General features: G+C 51.4%; 1 protein-coding gene across 3 annotated transcripts in view; it reads right to left on the bottom strand.

Moving 5' to 3' along the window:
- The window catches only part of dync2h1 (dynein cytoplasmic 2 heavy chain 1), a 98,996-nt gene that overhangs the window by 50,302 nt on the left and 22,475 nt on the right, over window positions 1-26,219 (bottom strand). For all 3 annotated transcript variants that reach the window (XM_029255351.1, XM_029255352.1, XM_029255353.1), the window contains 35 exons: window positions 26,061-26,176; window positions 25,448-25,647; window positions 24,373-24,637; window positions 22,760-22,967; window positions 22,543-22,672; window positions 22,244-22,399; window positions 21,830-22,089; window positions 20,643-20,889; window positions 20,053-20,204; window positions 19,422-19,566; window positions 18,793-18,895; window positions 18,375-18,542; window positions 18,086-18,216; window positions 17,747-17,995; window positions 17,422-17,530; window positions 17,015-17,128; window positions 16,016-16,158; window positions 15,642-15,723; window positions 15,367-15,521; window positions 15,138-15,275; window positions 13,541-13,654; window positions 13,226-13,386; window positions 12,856-12,979; window positions 12,386-12,507; window positions 12,189-12,275; window positions 11,864-11,990; window positions 11,195-11,336; window positions 10,932-11,041; window positions 8,551-8,649; window positions 8,248-8,371; window positions 6,439-6,602; window positions 5,874-5,993; window positions 5,603-5,737; window positions 3,265-3,408; window positions 1,161-1,250 (listed from right to left, as the gene is read on the bottom strand). In XM_029255351.1, coding sequence (XP_029111184.1) covers window positions 1,161-1,250; window positions 3,265-3,408; window positions 5,603-5,737; window positions 5,874-5,993; window positions 6,439-6,602; window positions 8,248-8,371; window positions 8,551-8,649; window positions 10,932-11,041; window positions 11,195-11,336; window positions 11,864-11,990; window positions 12,189-12,275; window positions 12,386-12,507; window positions 12,856-12,979; window positions 13,226-13,386; window positions 13,541-13,654; window positions 15,138-15,275; window positions 15,367-15,521; window positions 15,642-15,723; window positions 16,016-16,158; window positions 17,015-17,128; window positions 17,422-17,530; window positions 17,747-17,995; window positions 18,086-18,216; window positions 18,375-18,542; window positions 18,793-18,895; window positions 19,422-19,566; window positions 20,053-20,204; window positions 20,643-20,889; window positions 21,830-22,089; window positions 22,244-22,399; window positions 22,543-22,672; window positions 22,760-22,967; window positions 24,373-24,637; window positions 25,448-25,647; window positions 26,061-26,176 — 5,134 coding nt within the window. The remainder of the gene's footprint in view (window positions 1-1,160; window positions 1,251-3,264; window positions 3,409-5,602; window positions 5,738-5,873; window positions 5,994-6,438; window positions 6,603-8,247; window positions 8,372-8,550; window positions 8,650-10,931; window positions 11,042-11,194; window positions 11,337-11,863; window positions 11,991-12,188; window positions 12,276-12,385; window positions 12,508-12,855; window positions 12,980-13,225; window positions 13,387-13,540; window positions 13,655-15,137; window positions 15,276-15,366; window positions 15,522-15,641; window positions 15,724-16,015; window positions 16,159-17,014; window positions 17,129-17,421; window positions 17,531-17,746; window positions 17,996-18,085; window positions 18,217-18,374; window positions 18,543-18,792; window positions 18,896-19,421; window positions 19,567-20,052; window positions 20,205-20,642; window positions 20,890-21,829; window positions 22,090-22,243; window positions 22,400-22,542; window positions 22,673-22,759; window positions 22,968-24,372; window positions 24,638-25,447; window positions 25,648-26,060; window positions 26,177-26,219) is intronic.

Here is a 26,219-nt window from a genome sequence, read left to right as displayed (position 1 = left end):
CAAACACCTCAGCGGAGCAGCGCATGACCAGAGGAGCATGAGGATGCAAGCAATGAATTTGGGGAGGATTCGGCAACGCGGAGCTCGCGGCCTTGCTGCTTCGACGGCAGTGGAAAAGCGGTGTGGAGCTCGGCGCTGTGTGACACGCAAGAAACCATCACCCTGCCATTGAAGAAGCGAGTCACGCACCAGCCAACACGCAAAGTCTACCATCGGAGGTCGGCAGCACTTTGCAGAATGTAGATCTGCAGCCGCGTTACGCCTCTCTTGGGGAGAAAAAGAGATTCGGTTCCGGCCGACCTTCGCCGCTGTCAGTAGCTCTGGCAGGAAAGAAACCAGCTTTTTGTCTGGCGATGTCTCATCAAAAAGCCAAAAGTGGTTAACAAGAGAATGTCGTGTTGGGGCGAGAGCGAGCGCTGCGGCCTGTCACTCTGGAGGAAGAGCCGCTACAAAGACGTCCGGAACGACGGTCCTTTAAGGAGCTCTTTGTCTGAACGACTCTTCAAACCTCGTTTAGGAAAACAGGCATCGGAACGGTGCCTCTAATCCAATTGGACGGAACAAAGAGAATATTTCAATCGCTGAGCGTCTCCCTCCTTTTCTTTAAAATCGTTATCCCATCAAATGGATAACGTGGTTATTCCACTCAGGTCCGGCTTCAGAGAGGCTCCTTTGCCAACCTGCCGAAGCTGCGTAATTAATTCTACGCCCAACGCTCTGCGTTCGGCCCATCTCCTTCCGCAAACACCATGTGCTGAGAGACGCTAAATAGAAGAATCGGTACCCAGCCAGCAAGGACACGGCCAATCGCACCGTCAGCCGACACACCGGGCTGTAAAAATCACCCTAAACAGGGACTGGCACCGCTGTGGAGCGCGAGACGTGGTAAAAAGGAGGTGATAAAACGGCTCGCTTTTCTCCTGCACACGCTGTACAGGAAGTTTTGCAGCCATTCGCTCAATAATTAGAGTGAAAAACACACTTCTGGAGTCAGCGCATTTCATCTCTAGATGTTGCTCAGCCATCTACGCACTGGATGCTGCTCTGGCAAAAATTAAAACGCCTCACTGCAGTATTGTTCCGAGGACACCTGCTGCAGCCCGGGACGTCTCTCGTAACGGGGGCGAGTGGGGGGCGCGGTGGGGGGACACGTCCCTTACCTTAAAGAGGGAGCGGCACACGTACTCGTACACGGTGCTCTTCAGATGGGCTGCCAGGGAGGAGATACGTGCCTCCGTGCTCCTCGACTCCTGCGGGGGGAAGAGGTCAGAGGTGAGAGGGCGGCACATACGGGGCCTTTTAGTGTCTGGGAGGCCTTGTGACGGACCACCATACATCACTGGCTCCGTGTGGTAAACCAGCATGCTAGCTCTCCAGCGTTTACTGTGCTTGTGCCGCTCCTATACCAGTCGCATAAACCGAAGGAGCCGTGTAACAAGTCCTGGCGTCGTTTTCTGCCGACGGCTACATGAAATGATCTCGAAATTGCTTTAAAAATGTCTTTATGCATTAGGAACAATTTTTCATTTGTTGTCATGCATGTGACCCACTGTAAGCACAACACCAGGAGAGGAAACATGGCCTTGTGGTAAATACAGTGAAACCACACTGTAATGACGCCAGTGACACAAAAAGCGTGTGGAAGCGGGACCGAGGCAGGCGACACACAAGCTCTTTTCTCCATCAGCACTCTTCACTAACATTAAAGCCGGTTCAAAGGTCGGAGAGCCTGGTGCCTCTGTTTATTCTGCCGCAACATAAACTCGGAGTGCTTTTCAAAGGGAAAATTACCATATGTAAAACCAGCAGAGCCTCTCAGGGTTACACAACTGTGCACAACAAAGGAAAAAGGAGGGAAAATGAGTCCTTCACCTCAAAACTCTGCCATGTTGATAAAGTGCTGTCGCACTCCTAGGATGCAGTCATCATAGGAGCAGCACGAGGGCCGGCCTTGTTGGGTTCAATTACCACCCCACGCTACTCGAGTGCGAAGCGCTGGGTGTCTCAGAAAAATGCCCAATTAGATGGGACAGGCGGCGGATGAGGAACGCGGCGAAGGTGCGAGTGAAAACTGAGCAGAACGCACTCCTCTCTCTGTGCACCTTCTCACCGAGTCCAGCACCCTGGGCTTTGTGGACCAACAGCTGAGTTGGGCTTTGACCTGAACGCTTTAGGATGCAGTGCTGTTGGTCCCTCTGGAAACAGACGTACTCCAGAACCACAGCTCTGTGAATGACTAACGGGTTCGACTGAAGAATCCCGACATCCAGCAAGAGTGCTGGGCTCCTCCACCTCTGACTGTTCCACGGTCACACTAACATGGGGTGGGAAATCTATAGTTTTTAGGTTCTCAGTTTTGGCCCTGATGTGGTGGCATGAGCTGCCTGTGTTTCTCAGAGCTGCTGAATCCTTCCTGTATGCAAGAAGGGTCTTGAACTAATCTTTATGAGAGCTACTTCTCTCCTGATGATCTGAAAGCTCCATAAATGAGTTCAACACCATCTGCTATGATTATCTATGTTTTAGCTATTTGAATGCCACTCCTACAGGAGCTACTGAAGGGATGTGAACCAGCAACATGGTGGTGTCAGGCACACAAGCTGTGTTTCCATAATTTTGTGTCTGTGTCTAAGGTATTCGTCTGTTGTAGATGTGCTTTTATTTGCATATACGTTTATTCATTGAGCAGACACTTTTCTCTAAAGCGACATGCATCTCCAAAAACACAGCAGTTCTCTTTGAGTTGTACATTGTTTTGGAAGAAAGTATTTGTCCAATGAGTAAATTTTAGTATAAACATCTGCAACAGATCACGTAAGTATCACACAAGCAGCTGAACAGCAGGAAAGATCACAAGTTTGCAGATCTGTGGCACTGGCACAGGGGTATGGGAACTGCAGGTGAGCTGCATCAGAACATTATCAGATCAGGTCACAGCACAGCGCCCCCAGTGGTCCAGTGGAGGATCGCAGCAACTGTTCACCAGAGCAGCTGAAAAACAGGCTGGAAAGAAAATCCCCAGAAACCTGTACAACAGCGTGTGTGCGCGCGCACACGCATGGACATGGGGGCACTGCGCAATCAAAGCCTCCCAGACCCTGGCAAGAGGAAGGAGGAGGAGGTCCCGTTACACTCAAGTCAGAGCACTAACCCAAGCGCTGCCAACTCCCTGGCTACCGCGGGCAATTAGGGCAATGGGAGCAGGGGCCTTCGGAAGGGTCCAGCCCCTGCGCCACATAGCGGGCCAGAACCCCTGCGTCTTACCTCCTTGGTCTGCAAGGCTCTCTGAAAGATGCGCAGGAAGGCAGCCAGGCTGAAGCGATACATGTTATTAATTTTGGAGAGGTCTGTTATAACAAAGTACATCTTGCTGGCACTCTCTGCTAATGGGAGATAGGCATCTCGCTCCTGGGGGGGGAGAGAGAGAGAAAGAGAGAGAGGCAGTCAATCAATCAGGGCTGGTGTCATACTGCCCCCTGGAGGACATCTCCACTTCTACACCTTCTTACTGGGGCCTCAGTATGAGCACATTCCTTGCAACACTGAATCACATTTTTGCAAACAACTGCCGTCTTGAAAATACCTTAAAGTGCCGGCGGCTCAGAATGTTCAGAACGACAGTGTGTGTGAGTGTGTGTATGTGTGCATGCGTGTGAGAGAGTGTTTGACGGAACAAAGGCGCACGTACGCCTGGCACGGTCGCCTGCATGTTTATAAATATTCCAGCCGAGCGCAGAATATAAATCAAAAGCTGGAGAATGAGAGACGCCGAGGTCCTGCAACCTGGGATGAGAAGAGATCGGTGAAATGTACCCCCAACCCGCCAGCGCTCCAGCTGCCTCCCCTTCACCAAAGTGTCTCAAAGAGGAGCGGTTAACGCTCTCTGCGGCGAGCGGTGCGGCCTTCGGAGAGAAGAACGGTGCAGGAGCGCTTTGAGACGAGCGCTATTACTCAATTAACTGTGCTGAGATTAGCCGGCAGCACGCGGCATTCCTCTTATTTCACAAATGTAGAAAAAAATAATCCTGCATATGTACTGCTTCAGCGTTTTCTTTCATTACGCCGGCGTTTGATTTCTCTCTTTTTTTTTTTGGGAAAACTCAAAGTTTAATTTCTTTTCTTTTATTGAGTTCCTCCTGCTTAGACATGCTGTTCTGAGCATCGACAAGCCTGTTTAAGCGAGCGCATTAAATCAGCGGCCTGGCCCACACGCGCACCGCACGCCGTCAGTCTCGGGGGCCACCGCCGTCTCAGAGCCTTGCGTCTTGAGTGACATGCTGAACTACAGGAGGAGGCAAATGGACGGGCACCCCCCCCTCCCAGCACACGCACGCACACACACACACACCCCAATGCCCCCCGCCCCAGGCCAACACACACAAAGCTCGAATTCACAATCATCCGATTACATTGAGCAGCGACCGCGGCGCTCTGTTTATTTCCCACGATGCACTGCAACACAGACGCGAGAGGCCAGAGCTGCCAAGCACGGCGGGAGGGCAGTGATGCTTGAACACATAAGAAAGTGGAAAGGGCGAACTTCCTGGAAGTCGTGGTGACATTTATACAACAGCCCTGGACAAACACGCACAGTCACACTTGTACTACTGTACCAGCCAAGTGCATTAAAGGAGCGTATCTGACAGCAAACAGGGCGCCGCTTCTTCTCAAACCCAGGGAATCGCCCCACAGCGAGCAGCGCTGCTGCTTTGCAGGTTCTGGACTGTGCGTTTGAAGGTGTCTCAGCCTGTGTGGAGTTTTCCTCCTCTCCTGAAGTTTGCGCTGGGTGCTCTGGTTTCCACCCACAGACCAAAGGCCTGTTTCAAGCAGACTGATGACTCTAAACTGCTTGTAGTGTGTGTGTGTGTGTGTGTGTGTGTGTGTGTGTGTGTGTGTGTGTGGTTGCGACTCAATGCTCACAACCACTTGGGACAAGGACACAAAACACACCACATGGACTGTGTACTTAAGTGTTTCATCTCAAGGATTTAAAAGTAAAAATTAATCCAAAGGATGGAAAATACATACTGAGAAGCAACAAAAAAGTAATTTTCTGCAATTCTTGTGAGTGAGTGTGTTGTTTGTATGTCTGAGAGACACAATGTGTACACACACACACACACACACACACACACACACACACACACACACAGAATTATCAGGGAATGGGAGCGAAATGAGCCCCCTTCCTAGCCCACCCTCCTCAATGACATCACGCATAACACAGGGAATACACTTGTCGTGTGGGGGATGAGCCGAGTGGCCTGGCACGGGGTCGAGGCAATTAAACTGCTAGTCTGTAAGGGCAACTGCGAGGTTGCGCTGGAGATGACCGCTACTCCACAGCTTTATGGCCTCGTTACGCACAGACAGCGGCTGCTGCCCGGTAACCATTGCCATGCTGGACAAAAGCTGAACTGGACCCCGCCAAGGTGCCACAGGCAGACCGGTTGGACAGCAAGAGGAACCGGAAAAAGCAGGAATGTTCTGAGTGCTGCATGGCTTGCACCTCTGGGGAGGGACACATTTTTCCCCTTGGACGGGGTGGGAAAGCGTGCTTTGCTTTGACACAAGACAGTAAGAGAATCTCCGGTGCTCTGACCTGGTCCAGCGAGGCCTGGAGGTGGTGCGACTCGCTCAGGGACTCCTGGATGAGCGCACTGCTCGACTTTGTCTGGTTCAGTGACTCAATAAGCTCCTTGTTCTCCAGGATGTTGCCCTGCGCTGTGGCCAGAGTCTGATAGGGAGGCAGCGAGAGAGATGGACAGGGTGTGAGACATGACCTTCTGTAACATAGCTCAGCCGCTTAGGAGACACAACCATCCTTTAATTATGTGTGTGTGTGGGGGGGCGGCAAAGGCTACCCTGCATACCTCCAGTAGAGACTCCTCCAGCTTTGCCAGCTGGATTTTCATGTCCTCCTCCTGCTGCAGCAGTCTGGTCTTCTCTGTCTCCAGGTCAGGCTTCTCCTGCTGAATGGTGAGGGCCAGGAGCTGTGGGCGAGAGACAGCCGATTTGTGGCTCAAGTACCAACAAAGGAGTACCAAGACCCCCAAGATGCGCGGACACACACACACACACACACACACACACACACACACACACACACACAGCAAGCGTTGCAACATGGGCTCCTTTGTATAGTTCTCGGTTTTCTCACCACACAGACATCCCTCCCTTATCGCACACAAATAAAACAGTGCGAGTAACACGAGAAAATAAGTCAATTTTTCTCATTGCCACTGAGCTAAAACGGCGAATGCCCAAGACCCTGCAGGGGGACAAAGAAACTGAAGAAATTACGGAGGTCAGGAGAGTAGGGAAACACCACCGTCTCCCAGTCCCGCTCCTCACGAGGCTGCAGGAAGACAGAGGGGGCCAACGTGCACTTCCTGTGTGTTAGCGGGGAATTCCGCGCCTTATTTTCTAACTCCGCACCTGTCCTTGGAGTCCGGCTCGGGTGGTGGTGAAGTTGACCTTGGTCACCATGGAGGCGGCGTCGGGAGGAATGAGGGGGTTTGGGTTCCGTGTAGCCAGGAACAAGCGGAATTCCTCGTTGTAGTCGACCACTTTGTCCCCGATCTGGACGACGTAGCGGGGGCCTTAAGTGGGTGACATGAGAGGAGTGTCGAGTCAGCAGTAATTCAGTTGATACCTTAGCTGTAGCAGGAGGTGGTGTAATGCTGAAAACCTTGCACCTGAAGAAGCCAGGTTTGAATCCCACCTCCCGCTTCAGTACCCTTGATCAAGTTGCTTCCCCTTAATTAGCAAAGTAAAAACTGCCCAGCTGTACAAATGGACAAATCAGTGAAAGCAGCATTGTGTACAAACCTCATCGTGGACAAAAATATGAAATATATCAGCGACTAATACAGTGTTCTTATTTTGGATGCAGCTCTAATTTTGTGCGAATGCAAAAAAGCAAAATGGTACTAAGTGTTCAAACGGCCCGACTTGGAATCTGTAAAAACAAGCAAAGCACAACTGCACCTCTGTGCTGAATCAGCACCACGACCGTTCCATGTGTCCTTTTCCCTGCACTTGTGCTGTGTTGATTATTTATTATGTCTGCTGCTGTTATGCTGAATTATGTGCCTCTTGAGCGGGACACAGGCACGAGGGGAACGGGGTAAACTGAGGTTAAAGCGAGTCGGTTCTCGCCGTGATCCGCCCCGCCGACAGCATTTGTTCGGGTTGCTCATCAAAGCGCTCGTCGGGATCCAGAGGATGAGGCGTTCCTGCCGGCAGTACGGCGACACGCCACACACGCATGCGGTCTGCGAGCCCCTGAGCCCAACGTCTGCAATGCAGCAACCCCCCCCCCCTCCCCCACCATCCGCCACAGCGCTTTCACTGCTCTGAGTCTCACCGCTTCCTTCCCCGCAGAGCGGATTAATGGCTTCTGTTTAACATGTGGCTTTAACACGTGCATCGCATGTTTCCATCCCAGCTCTCCCGACTCTTGAGTAAGAAGAATCGCTGTGTAATTCCTGTAAGGTGTCAGTGTCTCCCTCAGAGCACCCCCACCACCGTAGCTTGCATCCCCGCAGTGCGCTTGCTCAGTCGCTCTGCACGGCCCCCCCTTGCGCTGACAGACACCATAGTCACGAGACAAACTGTTAGTTTTCACACGGTCAGACGTGTGTAAGTGAAGCCAAGATGGTGTATGTGTGTGCATGCAGTGCACACGGACGCTGTGTGTGTCAGTGAACAGAAGCCCAGCTCTTTCTGTTCGAATAGTGCTGAATGTAAAGGCTCCTCCACCATAATCACAGTGATACTCTGGTGCCTCTCCAGCATGACTTCTAGGGAAGGGGGGCTCTGTCCTCAAGCAGCAGCAAACTCCACCCTATGGGTGCCAATCCAGGACTGGGTCACAGGGTCATGTGACAAACACCTACTCACCAGGACAAACATTTACTTTTTTTCATTCTTCTCACGCTTTGAAATCATAACGTGAATCTGCATTCCCTTATTTACATTCATACACAAGGTAATTTTAACTGTAGCCTGCTCAAGGGCAGAGTAGCACGAACTGGGACATGAACCTCTGACCTCCAAGTCCAAAGTCAGCAGTTTTAACCACTGTGCCACCAGCAGAACAGATGATGAACTCAAAGGAGGCAGCGCAGCTATGGGCCCCTCTAGCTAACTGCCTGCCATACTCTAGAAGCCCCAGTGAACGAAAACTTATTCTGGGTGAAGTGGGAGAAAAGGATGTGGGGAAAAGGGAGGGAGGGTCCTCACCCTGAGCGATGAGGTCACGCCTCAGCAGGGGGTATAGCACTGGTTCCACTCCATCCATCTCCTGAATGACCAGGGTTTTGCCAAAGCGCACTGCCAGCTCCACAGATGTCATGAAGTTCGAGTCCTGGAATAAGGCCACATGTGAGGGTTCAGTCTGAGGCCAGACGCGCAATCCTGGGGAGGGATTGAGCTCCCCCCCTCCCCTTCCAGGCCAGCAGTCTGAGGCCCTTCCACCTTCTGCGCCTCAAGCCTTTGCTTGGAAGCTGTGGGACGAGACAGCTGAGGATGAAGAGAGGCTCCTACCTGCTGGCTGATCACCTCCAACCGCGACTCCTTCAGGTGAGTCTTCAGCCACTCAGTGGCACGTGACGACGGGTCAATGAGGAAAGGGCAGGCGCAGCTCTGAAAGACAGGACCATTGTACCATTAGCACCCGCCAAACATGACGGAAACTGTCCTTCTCCTCCATCGCAACGTGGGACACATTTGGCTGGATGACTCCAAATGAATCATCCATGATCTTGAATGGAAGCCTACTGGTGACACCCCCCAGGGTCCATAAGAAGGAGTGGTGTGTGGTTTTACCCCCCCCACGTACACTTGACAGCTACAGCAAGACAGAGGTTCTTAACCTTTTCTGTACTTGGGCCCCTTTTAGAGTCTGACGAAACCTAAAACCCCCTCCTTGGAAAACGTCCATTAAAATAAATTTGGAATAGCATGGTAATATTTTTATATTGTTATTTAAACTTTTACTTCATTAGAGAGTGTTATTTTAAAAGCCAGGCTGCACTTCACAAACCCCCGAAGTGCATCCACGAACCCTCAATGGTTACATGGACTGCAGGTTAAGAACCGCTGCCACAGGACAATAAACCACAGCTCTGGTGCAGACAGTTGCCGTGTTTTCGTGTAAACAGTTACTGCACAGGATCAAAGGGGAACTGAGGTTTGTACTCGAGGGTCTTTCTGTCCTACACTATCACAAACACTGAGCTCATGGATGTTTAGCAAACACACACACACACACACACACACACACACACACACAAACGCTTAGAAAAACCCCAAAAGGCTTCAAAATCACACAGCAAAAGCCAAAAAAAAAAAAAACCCCTCCTAGACCAATTCCTTTTTCCTCCACATTGAATCTGTCTCTATGCCTCCAGAAGCTTTTAACCATATTTTTGAAACACAGCTAGTGGCCAGGTTCCACAACTGGGTCCCTTCGAACCTTCGGCACACTCCGGCTCATTCCACAAAGGAAAGGTACCGAATGAAGGTGATAACAGACACTCGCTGGAAATGACATTTTGAAAAAAAGATTTTAAAGTTGCTGTATTTATCTTCCTGCCTGCTTTCTAAAGCAAGTTATGGCAGAACGTGGCATCTAAAGTACAGCAGCGTGAAGGGAGCACCCTGCTCGGTCTGGAGTCGCAGACACATCGATTCAGAATGGGAGGAAGATGTGTTTTCAAGCATCAAAAGGCCTCCATTGATTTCCAGGGGTCTAAAAAGCCCATCTAAGGCTCTTGGTACGAGGAGCTGGGGCTTGAGAGCAGGTCTGAGAAGAAGGTGGAGGACGGACATGAGTGGCCGGCTGAGGGACTCTTACCCGGGACTCCAAGCCATTGATCTACAGTGGCAATGATGCAATGACATGACATGGAAGGTAAAAAACAAAAGAAAAAAAGCAGGTGAACATGGCGTGAACATGACAAGCAGGGCATCGGCTGAGGGCACAGTGCCAGGTAGGCCTGTTCTCAAACCCTCGCGCTGGTAGCTGACACACACTCATTTGGGTAACCAAATCAAAATAGATATCCCTCCATGTACAAACTATCAAAGAGCAAAGCAGAAGTGCAGTAGTGGGCTGGAGGTGGTGCTAGTGCACCATCAGATGTTCCCTTTTGGTTTCTTGTCTCATGTTTGCTTCGTTTCCACGTTTGTGCAGCGGAAGTGCAACGATGACTACCAAGCCTCCTCTCCCTTGCACCACAATTCACAATCAGCTGTTCACTTGCTAAACACTAACAGTTCAGCAAATTGCCTTGCTTATTTTTAATTGCTGTCTGCATTGTTTTTCCAAATTTTATTATCTAATGTTTCCTGCTGTCTACTGGATATAAGGAAAAGACAATCAGTTCCCAAAACATTTTACCTTAGAAACATACCCATTGCTGACCTCCCTAAGTGTTTGATAGTGTTTTATCTCGCATAAAAATCATTGATTGATGCTTACACAGATGATTTACAGTGTTTTACTAATTACTGGGAAAACTGTTTTGGGGTTTTCAGATGGGCTGGGAAGATGTTCTTTCCCCATTTAAAACAATGGAAAACAGGCTTCCACTGTAAGAAATTTCGGTAGCAGGACCATTTTCAGGAATTAATGAATTTTGTGAATTGAGGTATTGCTCTGTTCTTTTTCCACACTTAATAGCAAGCACAAGCATACATTATAACAGCTGGGGCAAAGAAACAAACAGTGAACCATGTTTTGGTCTCACCCACTGGTGACTCCGCAGAAAGGTGCAAAATGAGCCACATGAATGCAGAACCAGAAGGATGAAGACTGTTCTCTGCAGGGTACCTGAGGTCAACTGGGCAGGGTGAACGAAAGGAGAAACCCTATGACGGGGACCTTCTCTTCTTCTCAGTTATAGTGTGTGTGAACTGCGCACCTGTAGGATGACCAGGGCGTTCTCCATGGACAGGTCGTCCGACGGCAGCCCCTCGCTCTTCCAGATCAGCTGTTCGCTTTCTGAACACAGGAAGTGCCGCAGATCGAACTCTAGTGAGGGGAAAAAGGAATGGAAAACAAAACAGTGGTGTATCCTCCAGGTAATCTTGGGAAAGAACACTGAATCTAAGGCAGGAGCTGGGGGCGGTGCTTATTGGAAAACTGCAAGTGGTTATTATTGGCCAACTGCCCATGTGACACTACTTTGAAGGCCCAACGACTTCATCCACTCGTCCAGACTGGCTCTCCTGTGATCCTCAGGAGCAGCGGACAGGTAAGTGATGAAGGCGGCAGCCAGTTGTGCTCTCTTTGGGAGTGTCTCCAGCTCCTCCGTTATCTCTGCCACCTGGACACACACACACACACACACACACACACACACACACACGTTTGCGTCACCAAGATAGGCCTAGTGAAACAGTGGGTTTTTATGCCCTCCCTGTGTTTGCACAAGTTTCCTTCAGGTGCTCTGGTTTCCTATCACAGTCTTGTGTTTCCAGTGGAATGGTGAGTCTAAACTATTCTTTGTGTGTGTTTGTTACACTGGTGTGCTGTACAGATGTACAACAAGTGAAAACCCTGCAGAGCAACTCTGTGCTCATCGTCAGGAATCCCACATGAGCCACATAAGTGCAGATGCTAATTTACCAGTGTGCGTCCTGCTTTCCCCAGTCTGCCCTGCTGTGGTGCCCACCCCAGTCCATGTAGGACAAGCCTTGCCTCACTGGGAAGAACACGGTGGCAGGAGCCCCCTTCACTATCTAGCCCCCCGCTTAGATATGGAACGGCATCAGTAAGACGCCCTTTAAAGAAAACTTAAAACGAGGATGCTATGCAAATCAACTGGCACACATGCACACACACATGCCACACCTGGGTATTCCAGCGCCTGTGTTCGCCGTCCAGCTGGTGGATTAGCTTCTCTGCGGACTGGATGGTCTCCTGAGCGCGGCTCACCTCCGTCTCAAGCTTGGCTGCTTCAGCTGTTCTGGACTGGAACCTGGGGGCAGTAGAGGATATGTGTGTATGTGTGCGCGTGTGTGTGCGCGCGTCCCTACAAAAACACATGTCTCTGTCGTCGTGACACTAGAGCAAGAGTGTAGCACTGGGTCTTCATAAGGTACCACTCAACGACACTTGTACATGTTTGAAAACACTGACAAACGTGTATGTGTGCGCGCATGTGTGCTATACAAACTTTTCTTTCAGCTCATTGACTCTCTGGCCCACAGAGTTAAGGAGCTCCTCCAGTTTGTTCTTCCGGTTCTCTGTCTTCCGCAGATTTCTGTTCATGGTCAAAGAGAGAGGATGAACATACATGTGAATGAATGAATGAATGAATGAACGAACGAATGAACGAACAAACGAACGAACACAACTGGCGAGAGGACTCACTCCTTTAGGCCAGCCTGCTCCTTCTCCAGGGGCTGGATGCGCTCCAGGACATGGGAGTACTGCACGTTGGCCTTCACCCAGGCGGCCAGTGGAGCTGCGGCGGCGCTTGCGCGTTTTGCGTTCTGGCAGCCGCATCACACACAAAACACATACACTGCTACTATACACTGATACACACGTTAATACTGCACAGTTGGGCACCACAGACTGTGCCACTGCACTGTGAGTGACCACGTGCAATACCCCCACAAAAAGCAGTATTTATTTACACAGGAAATGGGGACCTCGCTGGCTGAGGCCTGTCAGCACCTGATCAGATACCTCACGTCAGCGAGGGTGTCAACAAAGGGGTGTAATCAGGTAACAAACAAGCCCAAAGAGACCATCACCTCAGACGCGGTCTATTATAATAAAATGGAAACTGCGGGGGGGGGGGGAGACAGCTGACATTGAAAGACTGAGCAGTGCACCTTGGGGTCAAAGGAGACCCTGTTTCTGTCCAGAAGCTCCTCCACACTCTCGCGGATCTCATGTGTGATGTTCCGAGCGTCAAATGTCGCAATATCCTCCCTTACGCCCCGCTTTGCCAGAAAACTGCAGAGAAAACCACAGGGAAATGGGTGTCTGAGATTAAAAGCCATCCGTAACTAACAGGTCCATCTGTCAGGCCTTCTGACCGTGACCTGCTGAGTCTGCGCCTTTCAAATTATTTATAAAGAGCCAAGGGCCAAGCGCGGCGCCCCCCCACCAAACTGCTCAGGGTTCTGAGAAGTGATCAATAATGCAAATTGCACCTCTCCATCGAGACTGGAAATCGTTACATCGGTCCTGGCATCTCACCTCTTCATGCTCACCCACGAGGTGTCAAAAATACCCATGAGCCTCAGCACTCCCTCGAGGATGTCCCTGATGACATCGGGCGGCATGCGCAGAGAGCGGATCTCCGACAGCGATTCAGGTTTGATGTTGCCCACGGCTCGCTTGGCTTCGTCCACCAGTGGCTACAATAAGAGACACACTTGGCGGGCTGGGCAGATTGTGAGTACCGGGTGTGTGTGTGTGTGTGTATACGACTGTGTTTGCCCTGGTGTCCTGTCCAGGGTGTTCCCTTGCATCATGCCCCATTGATCGTGGGTGGATGAAACGGTCACACACCTGAACCTCCTTGAGCTCATCATCAATCTTTGCTTTGCGCTCCTCAATCTTGGACACCTCCTCTGCCATTTTCCCTTTGATCCTTTCCATCTCCGTCTTCTGATCACTAGCACTCTGATACAAAACACACATGTTCACATTGGTGATACACTCTGATGGAGCTTCCAGGACATTTCCATCCAGAACCCATCTTCAAGGTGCTTCCATTGAGGTGTTGTGGAGAAGGATTCTGCCCCCTAGATGTCACACCGTGGAGCTCAGTGTGGGTACGAGTAAGGACCACCCCCATGCTCCCCCCCCGTACTCGAGGGGCACTTCAGAGAGCAAGCATTTCCTCCCACGAATGCTGACAGCACCTCTTAATTAAACCTCTCGGAGCTCATTTAGATGGTGGCTGAGATTTCATTTCTCAGGCTTTGTCACCTTTCCTCGCTAACAAATTACTAAGAACATTTTGCAAAGTTTTTTTTTTCTAGACGGTTCTCAAAAAAAAAAGAGTGATGAAGGAAATGGCCTTGACTGAAGGGTTAGGAGTTGGGCTTTGGCGCTACACTGGGCAGAGGGGGCCCAGTACTCTGAAGCTGAGGCGAGTGTCGAACACCCCGAAGACTCAACTGCGCCCCCCCGAGCCTGGTGTGGACTCTGCACGGGATGAAGAGACATGGCAGACTGCCCGAGTCTATTGGGAAGAAAAGTAGCTGTCTTCCAGACTCCGGGGGGGTAAGGAGGTGTCAGTGTGAGCTCTCGCACTCGACATGTGCGAGAAGACAATTTGTCCACTGTGTTAAAGGAGGGTAGCGAGGGGTGGGGGTTTAAAATTAAAAGCTTCTGCAGCTGGATCCTCCTGTCAGAGGAGCGTCTCATGCTGACAGCACGCGGTCACACCTGTCCGCCGCACTGCTTCGCTCGGCCACTCGGTCCGGCCAGGACACAAGGCTGCTGTCCATCACGGATGACAGAGAAACACTTAGTTTCCTGACACACACAAATAAACCTGATGCTTCCACAAGCCCTCAAACAGGCCTACTCAGATTGTTGGCATGGTTTCTGGTAGTATCCATTATGGACATTGGCTAACAGCCCCTCCATGAAGTGCGAGGAGCTACTCAAATTCCTCCCTACAAAAGGTGGGACACACACACACACACACACACACACGTGAGGCTTAGGGTGATGGAGAGCCCCAAATGGACTCGAGCCACAGGGTCCAGGTGAGGGAAACAGGATTATGGGACATGTCCTGACACAGAAGCTTCCCACAGCTCATACCAAAGGTCACTGTGACTTGTCTCACTTCCTGTAGCATCATGACACACATCACTCATCTGAATTGATTTGTCAACATAATCCCAAATGTTACAAACATAGTAAACAGCTTTCTCTCAAGAACACACCCTGAGGCGCAATAAATGTACAGACTGGCGTTTCTTTTTGTTTTTGCCCGAACAGAATAATCCAGAATTAAGTCCCTAGTGATGCTGAGAAGCCTCTATGTTCTGTGTACAGGCGCCACGATTCCGCTACGTGATGGGCTGTATGGCTCTACTTCACAAATGATTGAGGGATTGTGTCGTCCCCTGGAGGCCAAGAGCAGCACCTGCATCGACACCGTGATCTCCTGCAGTGCGGCGTCCGCCTCAGCCTGCTTGGTCCTCAGCAGCGCGCTCTGTTCTGCTGCCCTTCTCTTCAGCTCGTCCACCAGGGCCTTGGCTTCGTTCAGCTTTGAAACGCCCGCCTTTGACGAAGGAAGTAACGAAGAAACAGGAAGTGAGCACACGACAAATGGGAAAGAAAGTGAGTGGCCTTCTGTCTGCAGTGAAGCACACCTGAAGGTGGCGCTGTCTTGTGGTGAGTGCAGCCTGCTTGCGGCTGAAGATGGAGCTATAGACGTGCAGGAAGGCCAGGTAGCGGCTGGGTGTGGCACCAAACTCCCTGCAGCAGTCGTGTATTGCCAGGAAGGACGGGAAGAGGTCTGCGTGCCCTGCGTGTCAACACACAGCACAGTCCTCTAATCCCGGGATGTGTAACGACACACTCCCAAGTGTCTGTTTGGGTACAGAAAAGGGGGAGTAGGGGAGGCTGGGCCACAATAGAGACATACCCGACAGCTGGGTTCTGGAGACTTTCTGGCTGCTCTCAGCCTGCTCCTCGCCGAAGGCCTTTGAGAGCAACATCTCCGGGATCTGGAGAAAGACGAAAGCCCTTTTCAAACACGTGCGCTCTGAACCATGAGAATCATTCAGAACACACACACACACACACACACACACACACACACACACACACACACACACACTCAGAAAACGGCGTTAATATGGAAGGAACTGCTTTACGAACTACTTGAGCTCTCGGCTCAAGACTGAGAACTTTTAACTGCGGTGAACTGATCCTTTATTTTACAAGTTGAATGACAGAAGCTATGCGGAGTTACTACGGTAAGGCTGTCGTTCACCAGATTAGCTCGTAGCTCTGCACCTTCTTCATGCTGCTCTCAGACCAGCCCTCCATCCACTGCACACTGCAGCGGCGATACAGCGCCGGGTTGCTCTCACAGTTTATGGTGAAAGTGGGGTTGGTGCAGTCCATGATGAGCACCACGTGGAGGTTCTGCTGGATTCCTGTAGGAGAAAGGCACCCGGCACCTTCCTGAGGGAGCAGCTCAGAAACAGTGAAAAAGGTGGGTCTAATCTGCATTTACATTTATTTAATTAGCTCACATTTTTCCCCAAGGCAACTTACACCAATTTACCCATTAATAAAGCAGCGTAATTTTTACTGTATCAATTCAGGGTAAGTACCCTGCTCAAAGGTACGACATCAGGAGGTAGGATTTAAACTTGCGACCTCTGAGGGGAAATGTGGCAGCCCTTAGCAGTACGCCACCTGCTGCCCAATTATTTTCACTTTAATGAGAGAGGGTAGAGCTTCTCCTTCTCAGCGAGAAGCTACTGCAGGTGTCTCCAGGTCCTAGGACACTGGACCTGAACCAGCATAGATGTGTTCAGAGCCCCTACATCCATAAAGAAGAACATCGGGGAAGTGGCGTGCCCCTCCCACTGGTCCAAAAACACGTTAGGAAGAAAGACGAGTTGCACAAACATTAGTCTCGCGGAGGGACAAATCTGAATAAAGACACACTGACATTTGTCAGAGCAGCAGCACCCTGCATATGGAAGTGCAGATAAAGAGATAGGCTGGTGGCGGCGCCTCTCTTGCTGAAGGTCCCCAAAGAGCCGCGGCACAAAGGAGCGAACATTTGTCATGCGCCGCCGCAGCCGCCGATCAATACTGGATTATCTTACACGGCTGCACGTGGCTAGGCATTAGAGACGCAGACAGAAATCGAGTGAGTCCTACAAAGACCGTACCACGAGCAGGACACCGAGACCTCTGGGAATCACTTCTTTTAGTAGACGGGGCAAGGAGAGCCGAGGGTTTGACAGGAGAGAGCACAAGGTCGAGCCAATTACTGACTGTATGCAAAGTAGTTGAAGAGGGGTCCAGTGAAGCCATCCTGCGAGGCCTGGTCCTTCAGCGGCGACAGCAGAGGTTCCAACTCCTCAGTGGAGTACAGGCCAGGTACTTCGCCTGGCCGAGACACGGGAAGCCTTGGTTCAAACGCAGCCACACACACACACAGCCCCCGTTCCCTCCATTTGTTTAGTGCGCTTGTGTCTTACTGGTTAACATGAGGAGTTCGCTACTCACAGCACACACTGCAATGCCAAAAAAGGCAGTAACTTGCTTCCCTTCTAAAACTAAAATCACAGTTTCTACAGTAAAATTTAACAGCCCGTGATGTCAAGGCATCTATTTTTGACCAGAGGCTCGTTTAACTGCGTCTTCTCGGACATCCTGCTGACCAGCGAGGCGACACTGACCGGAGGACAGCAAGCTGTTCACCATTTCCAGAAAAGACGGCTCAAGTAGCTGGTAGTCTTCAAGGACGAGAACCACCTGCTGGCCCTCGATGCCTGCCTGCTGCATCACCTACAGGGGGCGCGCAATCACACAATGGGCATTCAGGCTCATGCCAACCAACAGGAAATGTAACGTTCTAACAGGACGCAGCAGTCTTCCGACATAAGTAAGGTCACATTTACCGCAGTGGACCAGAGAGGCAAAGGCTGCTATTTTCAGTTTAACGTTAAACAATCCTTTCAGAACGACACGCAACTTGGGCTGCGTTGCCTTTTTCCTGCTTACAGTTTTGAGGTCGCCCTTGAAGTGCTTGAGACCATAGCCACGGACGATCTTGGGTGTGAAGAGGGCTGCGCCGTGCATGTGGCTGACCACCGAGGTGGCAGTGTGCCGGCCCACCCCGCAGCGGCCGGCTAGCAACAAAGACCCCCCAGGGTAGCTGAGGACTCGGTCTACACGAGACATGTAGTCGAGGACCTCACGGAACAGCAGAAGGTCCACCTCACGGTTGTCGCGCCCATAAAGGGCCACACCCTGAGGGAAGGGGAGGGGTCAGCGCCTTCGAGACTTTGTGGTCATCAGTCAGTTAAGGGTAACCGCTGTGAGCGACGAGGCCCCACCCACCTTGCGGATGACCTCTTTTAGGTCCTCCAAGTGCAGGCGGCCCAGCAGCTTGCCGTGGGGGGGCAGGGACTGTCCAGGGACCATGACATACCCCGACTCGTGCAGAGCCCCCCACGTCACGTAGAAACTGTCTGCAAGAAGAGAGGTGAAGGTCTTCATCAGGCCTTGATCTATGTCCATCTGGTGTCATGTGAGCACTGAGCTGAGTCTGACACAGGACACTTTTCTTTAAAAAGAAAACAAGGTCAATTGACTCTTTAGTTAGCAAGGCCCCCATGGAGAGCGTTACCAGTCATGTTTTCCAGCACATCGGACCCCCAGTCCCCTCGGACAACCGACTGCAAGATGTTGTCAAAGACATCCAGCTCCTTGGGTGTGACCATGCGGTCCCTGAACAAACGCCGAGCTTCATAAGCGACCACCTCCAGCACCATGTCTGTGGGGTCCTGAGATTTGTCTGCGCAAAACATATTTCACACTGTCAGCGATACTGCAAGAAAGTGACTGTTTTGAATGTTAAAATAAATGTTGTTAATGTTTTCAAACTGAGAATTTCATGTGCAGGGAAAGAGGAGCTGCTATTCACACTTGGACAGGAGGCAGATGCTGCAAGTGTGTAACTTCACACTACGGGGAAGCAACTCACGGCATGTGGAGCTACTGAGGACAGTTGAGAGAACAACTTCGTACTTTGGGGGGGTGCCCACCTGTAGTCAGGCTGTACCTCAGCAGACTCAGCACCCACTGGGTCAGAACACGTGGGGTGAACAAATAGTGGCTGTGCTCGTCCACTGTGAACCGGGCCTTCACCTGGAGGACGACGAATGGATGACAGCAGTGGGACTCAAAGCAGGAGGATAACACGCACACACACGCACACACACGCAAACCCAAACAGCCTGCCCTGATAACCTGGCCATGGTTTGTGTGTGTTCTCTCTGCACTTCACCTGCACATGGACTCTCCCACATTAAGGGAATTAGATATAAGAGCCTGTAAGGGGAAGCGATAAGAGTTGCGCTCCTGCCTCATGTCGACTCGGCCGCTCTCGGGGTACAGCGGCGGCAGCAGCTTAAGGGAGAAGCTTTTCCAGATAAAATGGCTCATCCAAACAAACTAGAGCTCTCCAATTACTCTGGCACTTCTCACAGACACAGGTGAGAAGTGATGGAAAGAGAGTGAAGAATGAACGCACATGTGTTTACACAATACTCATTAGCATGGTGGCGCTAACGTAACATCTTATATTCGGTAACTGAGGAGCCGATCCGTCTCCCGCACTGTGTTCTGATCTTTGTTTCTACGTATAAAGCAGCGCTGCAGTGCAGACACACACCTGTTCATACACCTGCACCAGGGAGCCTGCCAGCTGGTGAGCCCTGCCTGCAGAGCCCCAGGCTGCCTGCTCTCCCAGGCTCCTCTGCAGCACGGGCTGGAGGTAGATGCCATAGATGATCTGCAGCTGCTCCCTGTCTGGGTAGCTGAAAAGGACATGGGTGGGGGCATCTGTCAATCATCCCCCCCACACTGTAGCTCTCTTTTTTTTTCTAAAGGGAACCACCAGTCAAATGCAGTAATTCCAGTGTTAAATACATAAAAGGGGCAGCTTGTAGTGTAGTGGGTACAGCTGCTGCCTTTCTAGTTCAAATCGCACCTCTGGCTTTCGTAGCCTTGAGCAAGGTACTTACCATAAATCACTCCAGTAATATTACCCAGGAGTATAGATGGGTAAATAAATGTTAAATCAATAATAGGTTCATTAACACTAAGTTGCTTTGGCGAAAAATTAATAAATGTAACATACTAAGAGTTTCAAAGTTTCCTGAAGTGGAGCAGCTCAGAGCACAGTGACTAACATCTCATCACAAACCCTGCTGTGAAACCAAAGACCTTCCAGCATCCCGCTGTAGGAAGGCATATGTTATACGTCTAGAACACGGTAAACAACATGTGTATTTTGCACTCACTCGATGGTACAGATGCGCACAATGGATGTAAACCTGGAGGTGAGGCTGTGCCTGCCAACGGCGCCCCCTGCTGACATGGAGGCTACGATCTGGATGTTCTCCAGTCCCACCCACTCGAGGTTCTCGTCGTAAAAGCCGTGGTAGGTGAGCACCTGAACGCAAGCAGGCCGGGGGCACAGTGAGTGTCGGGGAACTGAAAAATACCTCCTTCAGAGGATTTTTTTTCTTCTCTTTACGACTCAGAGGCAGGTGACACAGCGGCTACAGCTGCTACCAAAGGTCCTGGGTTCAAATTCCTGATCTTGTTGTACTACCCTTTACCATGGTACTTTCCTGAGTTGATACAGTAAAATTACCCAGCTGCGTAAATAGCTTCATATTCCATATTCCAGCTTAATATATTAATATTCTTTGGAGAAAACTATGTGATAAATAAGCAAAATAATAAGTACTGCTGAGTGTGACAATAACCGGTTTCTGACGCTCACGGCACCGAGTCTCCTCGCAGAATTGAGAAAGCTGGTGCCGTGAGCATCAGGCTCAGGATCGAGCACCAGGGTGGAGGTTCGACTCGTCCCGAGCGGCCTGACCTGCTGCAGGAAGGCTACGAGGTTGCTGGTGCCCCACTTGTCAGGCTTCGGAAGGTTGATGTCCTTGAGGTAGAGGACGAGGCGCTCCGAGTCGCGGGGCCGGTACGCACGGCCCGTGTTGGAGCTGATGGCCAAGCAGGTTTGTGTGAGCTTCTGCAGGATGTGACGGGACGAGGTCTGGGCGCTACAGTGGACGGTGGCCACCTGTGTAGAGCGCAGCTCGGAGAAGGCATAGCGCAGCAGCATCCTGGGAAGGGGGAACCAATGTGACAATACAGCGCGCGCGCACACACACACGCGCACACGCACACGCACACACAGCAAGACAAGGGATGAGGAACGGGTCAGATGGTCATGGGAGATACCATAAATATCCAAGTGCAAAGTCTGCAGTTAAGGAGCCGGCAGAACATGTCATAGTAGGGAAGTGGGTCTCAGGACTGCAGAGACCCCCCCAAGGTCTCTCGCGCACTGTGAGGGGAACACAGGTGACTCAGGTTCTGGTTCGAAACGTAAACCACACAAAGGCTGTGGCGCAGAACAGCAGATGTTTCTTTTTGTCAGTAGCAATGACAGCAGCGGCATCTCCATAAACTCGGACCTTTCCCTGAATGTCAGAGCAGGCAGACAGGAACAGGACTCGCATGCGAAGCTACTTAAAGGCAGGCCGACAGGCCAACAACGGCAGGTTCGACAGCCACAGACAAGAAGGCGCTTATGCAATTTAAGGAAAGGGCAGCACACAAATAACCTGGAGGCTGAAGAGCAGGGACAACAAAGACAAGAAGCAACTGAGGTCACCACCAATTATTGTAGAGGTGGTGCTCCACTTATAACGGGTTCTGTTCTGTCACCTCTGTTATTATCTGAAAATCCCCTTTACAGTGTTATATGAACTGTAAGGATGGAGGACCACCTGTACAGGTACCCAGTGCAGAACGTGAGAAGCGACACTGGAATCCCTTTATTCTAACACACGTACAGAAAAGGGACATTGGTACGCTGGCAACTGCAATAATGCAGCTATGGAACAGGGAAGATGGTAAAAATAAGGGGACAGAACCTTCTGGAACAGGATCAGTTCACATGAGGGATGCGGTTTACAAAACGGACAGAACTGTGAAATTGGTGTATGTTGTGCCAAACTATGGGTATGTGATCAGAGGAAAGCAGCGCAAAAGTCATACCCTTTGCCGCAGCCCTCAGGCCCCACCAACAGGAAGGGCTGTCGGTGGCTGCCGCTGAGCCACTTTCGGAAGCAGTCTAGCGCTCTCTGGGTGTCGGGGGTCTGGATGACAGGGAGCCGCTGGGGGTTATCAAAGTCCTCTGCTGACAAGTGGTCTGGCCGGCCCAGCTGGTACGTGACCAGCCGTCCAGTGTCCGCATCGCAGTACGTGTCCAGAGGCCGCCGAGGGTCCGGTGGGCTTTCCCTAGCCCAGCTCAGAACCTGGACACACCTTTAGTCAGGACCCATCAAAGCAGGAACCCCATCCTAACCGTGTCCAGTCTGAGAGCGGAGCCCCAGAAAAGGCCCCACTGTAGGTTGCTTGCGCCTGCGGGTTCAAACCGTAACGAAACGCTCACCAGTGAGTGGCGCTCACCTCTTTAGCAAATTCCTGGCGAGACTTCAGGTTGAGGTTTCCTCCGAGGCCCCGAATAAGGCTGATCACGAACTGACCGCGGTCCCGAACACCCCCGAGGTGGGACAGCCCATTGAGGACAGTTCCCACCAGACTGGTTTCCACCACAAAGTCATTCTTCACGTGAGCATTTTGGAAGAAGACAACATATTCACAGCATTATTTCACCGATACTGACGACCACATCAAGGCCTTATAAGTGGTAAACCTCACATCCGCTGTGTTTTGCTGGTTAAAGAGCCAATCTGCAGGCACCACACCTGCTTGAGGACCCAGTCGAGGCTCCTCCCAAAGTAGTCTCCGATCCAGTTTTCCAGCTCTGACCTGCATTCTTCTGGTTGGCTCTTCAGCCAGGACTTCACCAGAGAATTCACGTCTGTGTCTTCATCGCTGTGAAAAAGACGAGCGGTGATGCTGTGAGGAGAGCGCCCCACTATGGACGGCGTACAGATGACCCCCACACGGTACAGCAGCTACCTCAGGAAGATCATGCCCATTCGCGAGACTGTGGCTGGCGAGGCGCAGCTGAGGTCATGGGTCTCGAACACAAAGTTGACGTTGGGACCGAACTGGATGCGTTCGCCACTGGGCATGGTGAGCAGCCGGTTGTCGTCCAGAACTGAGTTGAGGGACTCAATCCACTCGGGGTCGATGTCCCCGTCGCAAATGATCCAAGAGCAGACCTCTATCAGGGGAACCAGAAGAGCACTGTGTGAGACTCAGAACAATGGAGAAGGAGTAAGTAAGAAGTGTGGAGGAGGATGTAAGGGCTGTGAGAACATGATGGAAGAAGAGACTGGAGTCAGGAGGTTCTGGATTCTAGGCTTTAACGGGTAAGAGGTTGTTAAAAGAGGACCAGAGCAATCACAGGTAGCATCTGCTTAAATCACTGTCTGGTAAATTTAAAATACTGTGAGCTACTGGCTCCTTCTGTGGATAGGTAAGTTTAAAAAAATAACCTGATTATTCTGCAGCCAAAACGTTTCTAAACAACTCCTTGTGTTTTCACTCTGAGCCGACAGATGGCAGTAAAGAGCACAAAAAAAACACAAAACAGGAATGAGGGGCCACCTCAACTCAACTCACTTCCACAGTATTTACAGCTCATGCCTAGTGTTTCTGAGTATCGGTGATCAATAACACAGTGAGGAATGCAGCACAAGTTCATGGGATAAATCAGTCAACAACTGGCACTGAACAGGAGTTTGTTGGAGACGACAGGTTCTTACTGTCAGGTCATATTATACTAGTTTTAATTTTAATGGAGTGTAAAGGTAACACGGGGGGGTGCGGTGGCGCAGTGGGTTGGACCGGGGCCTGCTCTCTGGTGGGTCTGGGGTTCGAGTCCCGCTTGGGGTGCCTTGTGACGGACTGGCGTCACGTCCTGGGTGTGTCCCCTCCCCCTCCAGCCTTACACCTTGAGTTGCTGGGTTAGGCTCTGGTTCCCCGCGACCCCGTATGGGACAAGCGGTTAAGAAAATGTGTGTGTAAAGGAAACACAAAAACAAAGCAATCTATATCTGGGATTTTTACATAATGTAACCTGCAAATAAAACTTCCACTCACTGTGATTTAGTGGTAAAAGTAACTCTGGAGTTAGAAACAAAAACTACACAGACTTCCCCTCCCAACTGTGTTTGAAAGATGAGGAACCCGTGTTTAGTGTCATTTCACACATCCTTGGAGCCCACTGTTTACTGGAGTTTGCGAGGGAAAACTTTCCTGGCCATAAAAAAACGCAGTGCTCCACCTCGTGGGATGCAGAGCCATGACAGTGTAAAAAAAAAAAAAAAAACACACATTTCCTGCTGTCGCAGTGCAGCGCTTCATATCTTAACCCCAATAGGACCAGCCTGGCTTTGCCTCACATCCACAGATAAAGCAGCATCTCTCCTGGAGGCTCTGAGCTCATCAGCAATGTGGATTACCCTGACGAATCGTGCTAGCGAGAGACAGCGGGGTGATGCAACACTGAGAGATATGGCAGAAAAACAAGCTGCGAAAAGCCGTTTCATGTTGGAAGTCAATATGTTTCGGCAATATGAGGCAGTTTGTCGCGGCGAAGCGCTCCACTCCAGTGCGGTCCTCACCCTGGGGTTCCCGCACCACCTGCCTGGCGCTGTGGGTGAGCACACCGTCCGACCACTCTCGCGTGTCCATGTCGATGTGGCCCAGCAGCTGGTGGCGGGGCATGGCCTTCGGGTTCATGGTGTACTGGCGTACGGGGCGGCCCAGACGGCAGAGCGCCGCCCGCAGCGTGCGCCACAGCGTGGACTTCCCGGCGCCGCTGGGCCCCACCACGACCACGCCCATGCGCTGCCGCAGCTGCTCGTACAGCTCCAGGGCCTTCTTCACCTGGAGGGAAAAGAGGGTGCTGTGAATCCTCTGTCATGGACGGTTCATGATAGGGCAGGTACAACACGACTGATCTGCCACACCATGTACAAACGAAGCAGAGAGTGCTAAGTGCTACAGCCTCACAGGCTCCATCCCCTCCCCACAGACCTTCTGCTCTGCCACGCAAAACCATGAACCACCACTTCATTTACTCACATCCGTTTTTCCCCTTCCTTTATTAGTGTTCTTTCATTCATGCGACATCTTATCAAACGCAGCGTAGCTGAACCACCCGCGGAGAAAGGAAGAGTGGGAGGGGGTCGGGTTTAACGGGAAGTGACAAGTTACCCCAGGGAACAAGGCCTAGACGGGGAAAGTGTCCACAGTGCCCTGCGAGTGGGAAAAGCCCTGCTGACATAGAAACTGCCCTCCTCCTACTGCTGCTGCTGCCGCCATGCAAAATTCATGTCCCCCACCCACGGACTCATGGCCCATATTTTATTTAGAGACTCAGCTTCTTTCCGCAAACACCACCCCAGAATGCATCAAAAACAAGCAGCGGGCAATGAAGCAAAGCGAGAACTTGGTGCCTCTATCGTTTCTCATCTCTCAATCCTCCTCTCTGAGTGAGGGGCCTCCTAAAGGAGCAGCACGCAGAGGTGAGGAAACTACTGACCGTGTGTTGATTCTGGTCTATCCGCGGTCTATGAAATAACCGTGTGACATGGTGCCGGAACACTGTGTCTGTCGTCCGTGTGCGTGACCACACAAAGTGGCGTTTGTGTGTGTTAAGACCTCCATCCACAGAGCCCCCCCCGTGGACTGCACCTGGCTGGGTATGACCTCCAGGTTGGCCTCCTCGATGGCAGCCTCCAGGGCGGCACTCAGGGACTCGTACTCCACGTCCTTAAAGTTGACCCCGGGGAAGACGTCGCGCACCAGGGCATCAAAGCGTGCACTGTCAGCAAATGTCAGCTTGGACATGGTGTTAAGCCGCAGGGCCTGCACCACGATGTGGCTCTCCATGACTGCAGAGACAGGCAGGAAGAGAGAGGGCGCTGTCACTGAGACCCACCCCTTCAGCGCGGGACCCTTCACAGAGCCCAGTAACATGCCATATGGGGGAGCGCAGCGCCGCTCTAAACAGCCCACTTTGAATGACTGCACCGTCTTTACATTTTGTGGTTTTGTTCTTCGCTCAAGTGGCCCTTTGTGTTAAAAGAGGGGAAAAAAGGAAAACTTTCACTGTTAACATTTAGGCAGCAATAAGGAGGAAGAAAAACCACAAGAGCGAGTGAATTGGTCCTGAGAGAGACTCTTCATTCTGAAAGCAGGAGGATGACTCACTCGTTCAATGAGGGCTCAGCAGATACCAGCAGTGCACCACTCAGCGCACGTGCATGTGCACGCACACTCGCATGCAGGGGAGGGAGGTGCTTACTCTGGCTCCCAGACTCGCTCCTCCTCTGCTGCTGCAGCAGACTCCCGCTGCCCCGGAGCACCGTCTTGAGCGCACGCAGACCCCAGTCGTAGTGCTGCTGGGGGGTCAGCAGCTCCCTGTACGGGTAGGAGGGGGTAGACAGAAATCCGGCCATGAGTG

Source organism: Scleropages formosus, chromosome 10 (assembly GCF_900964775.1).
Source record: "Scleropages formosus chromosome 10, fSclFor1.1, whole genome shotgun sequence".
NCBI lineage: Eukaryota > Metazoa > Chordata > Actinopteri > Osteoglossiformes > Osteoglossidae > Scleropages > Scleropages formosus.
The sequence above is the reverse complement of the archived record's forward strand: the minus strand, read 5'-3'. Positions and strand labels throughout refer to the sequence as shown.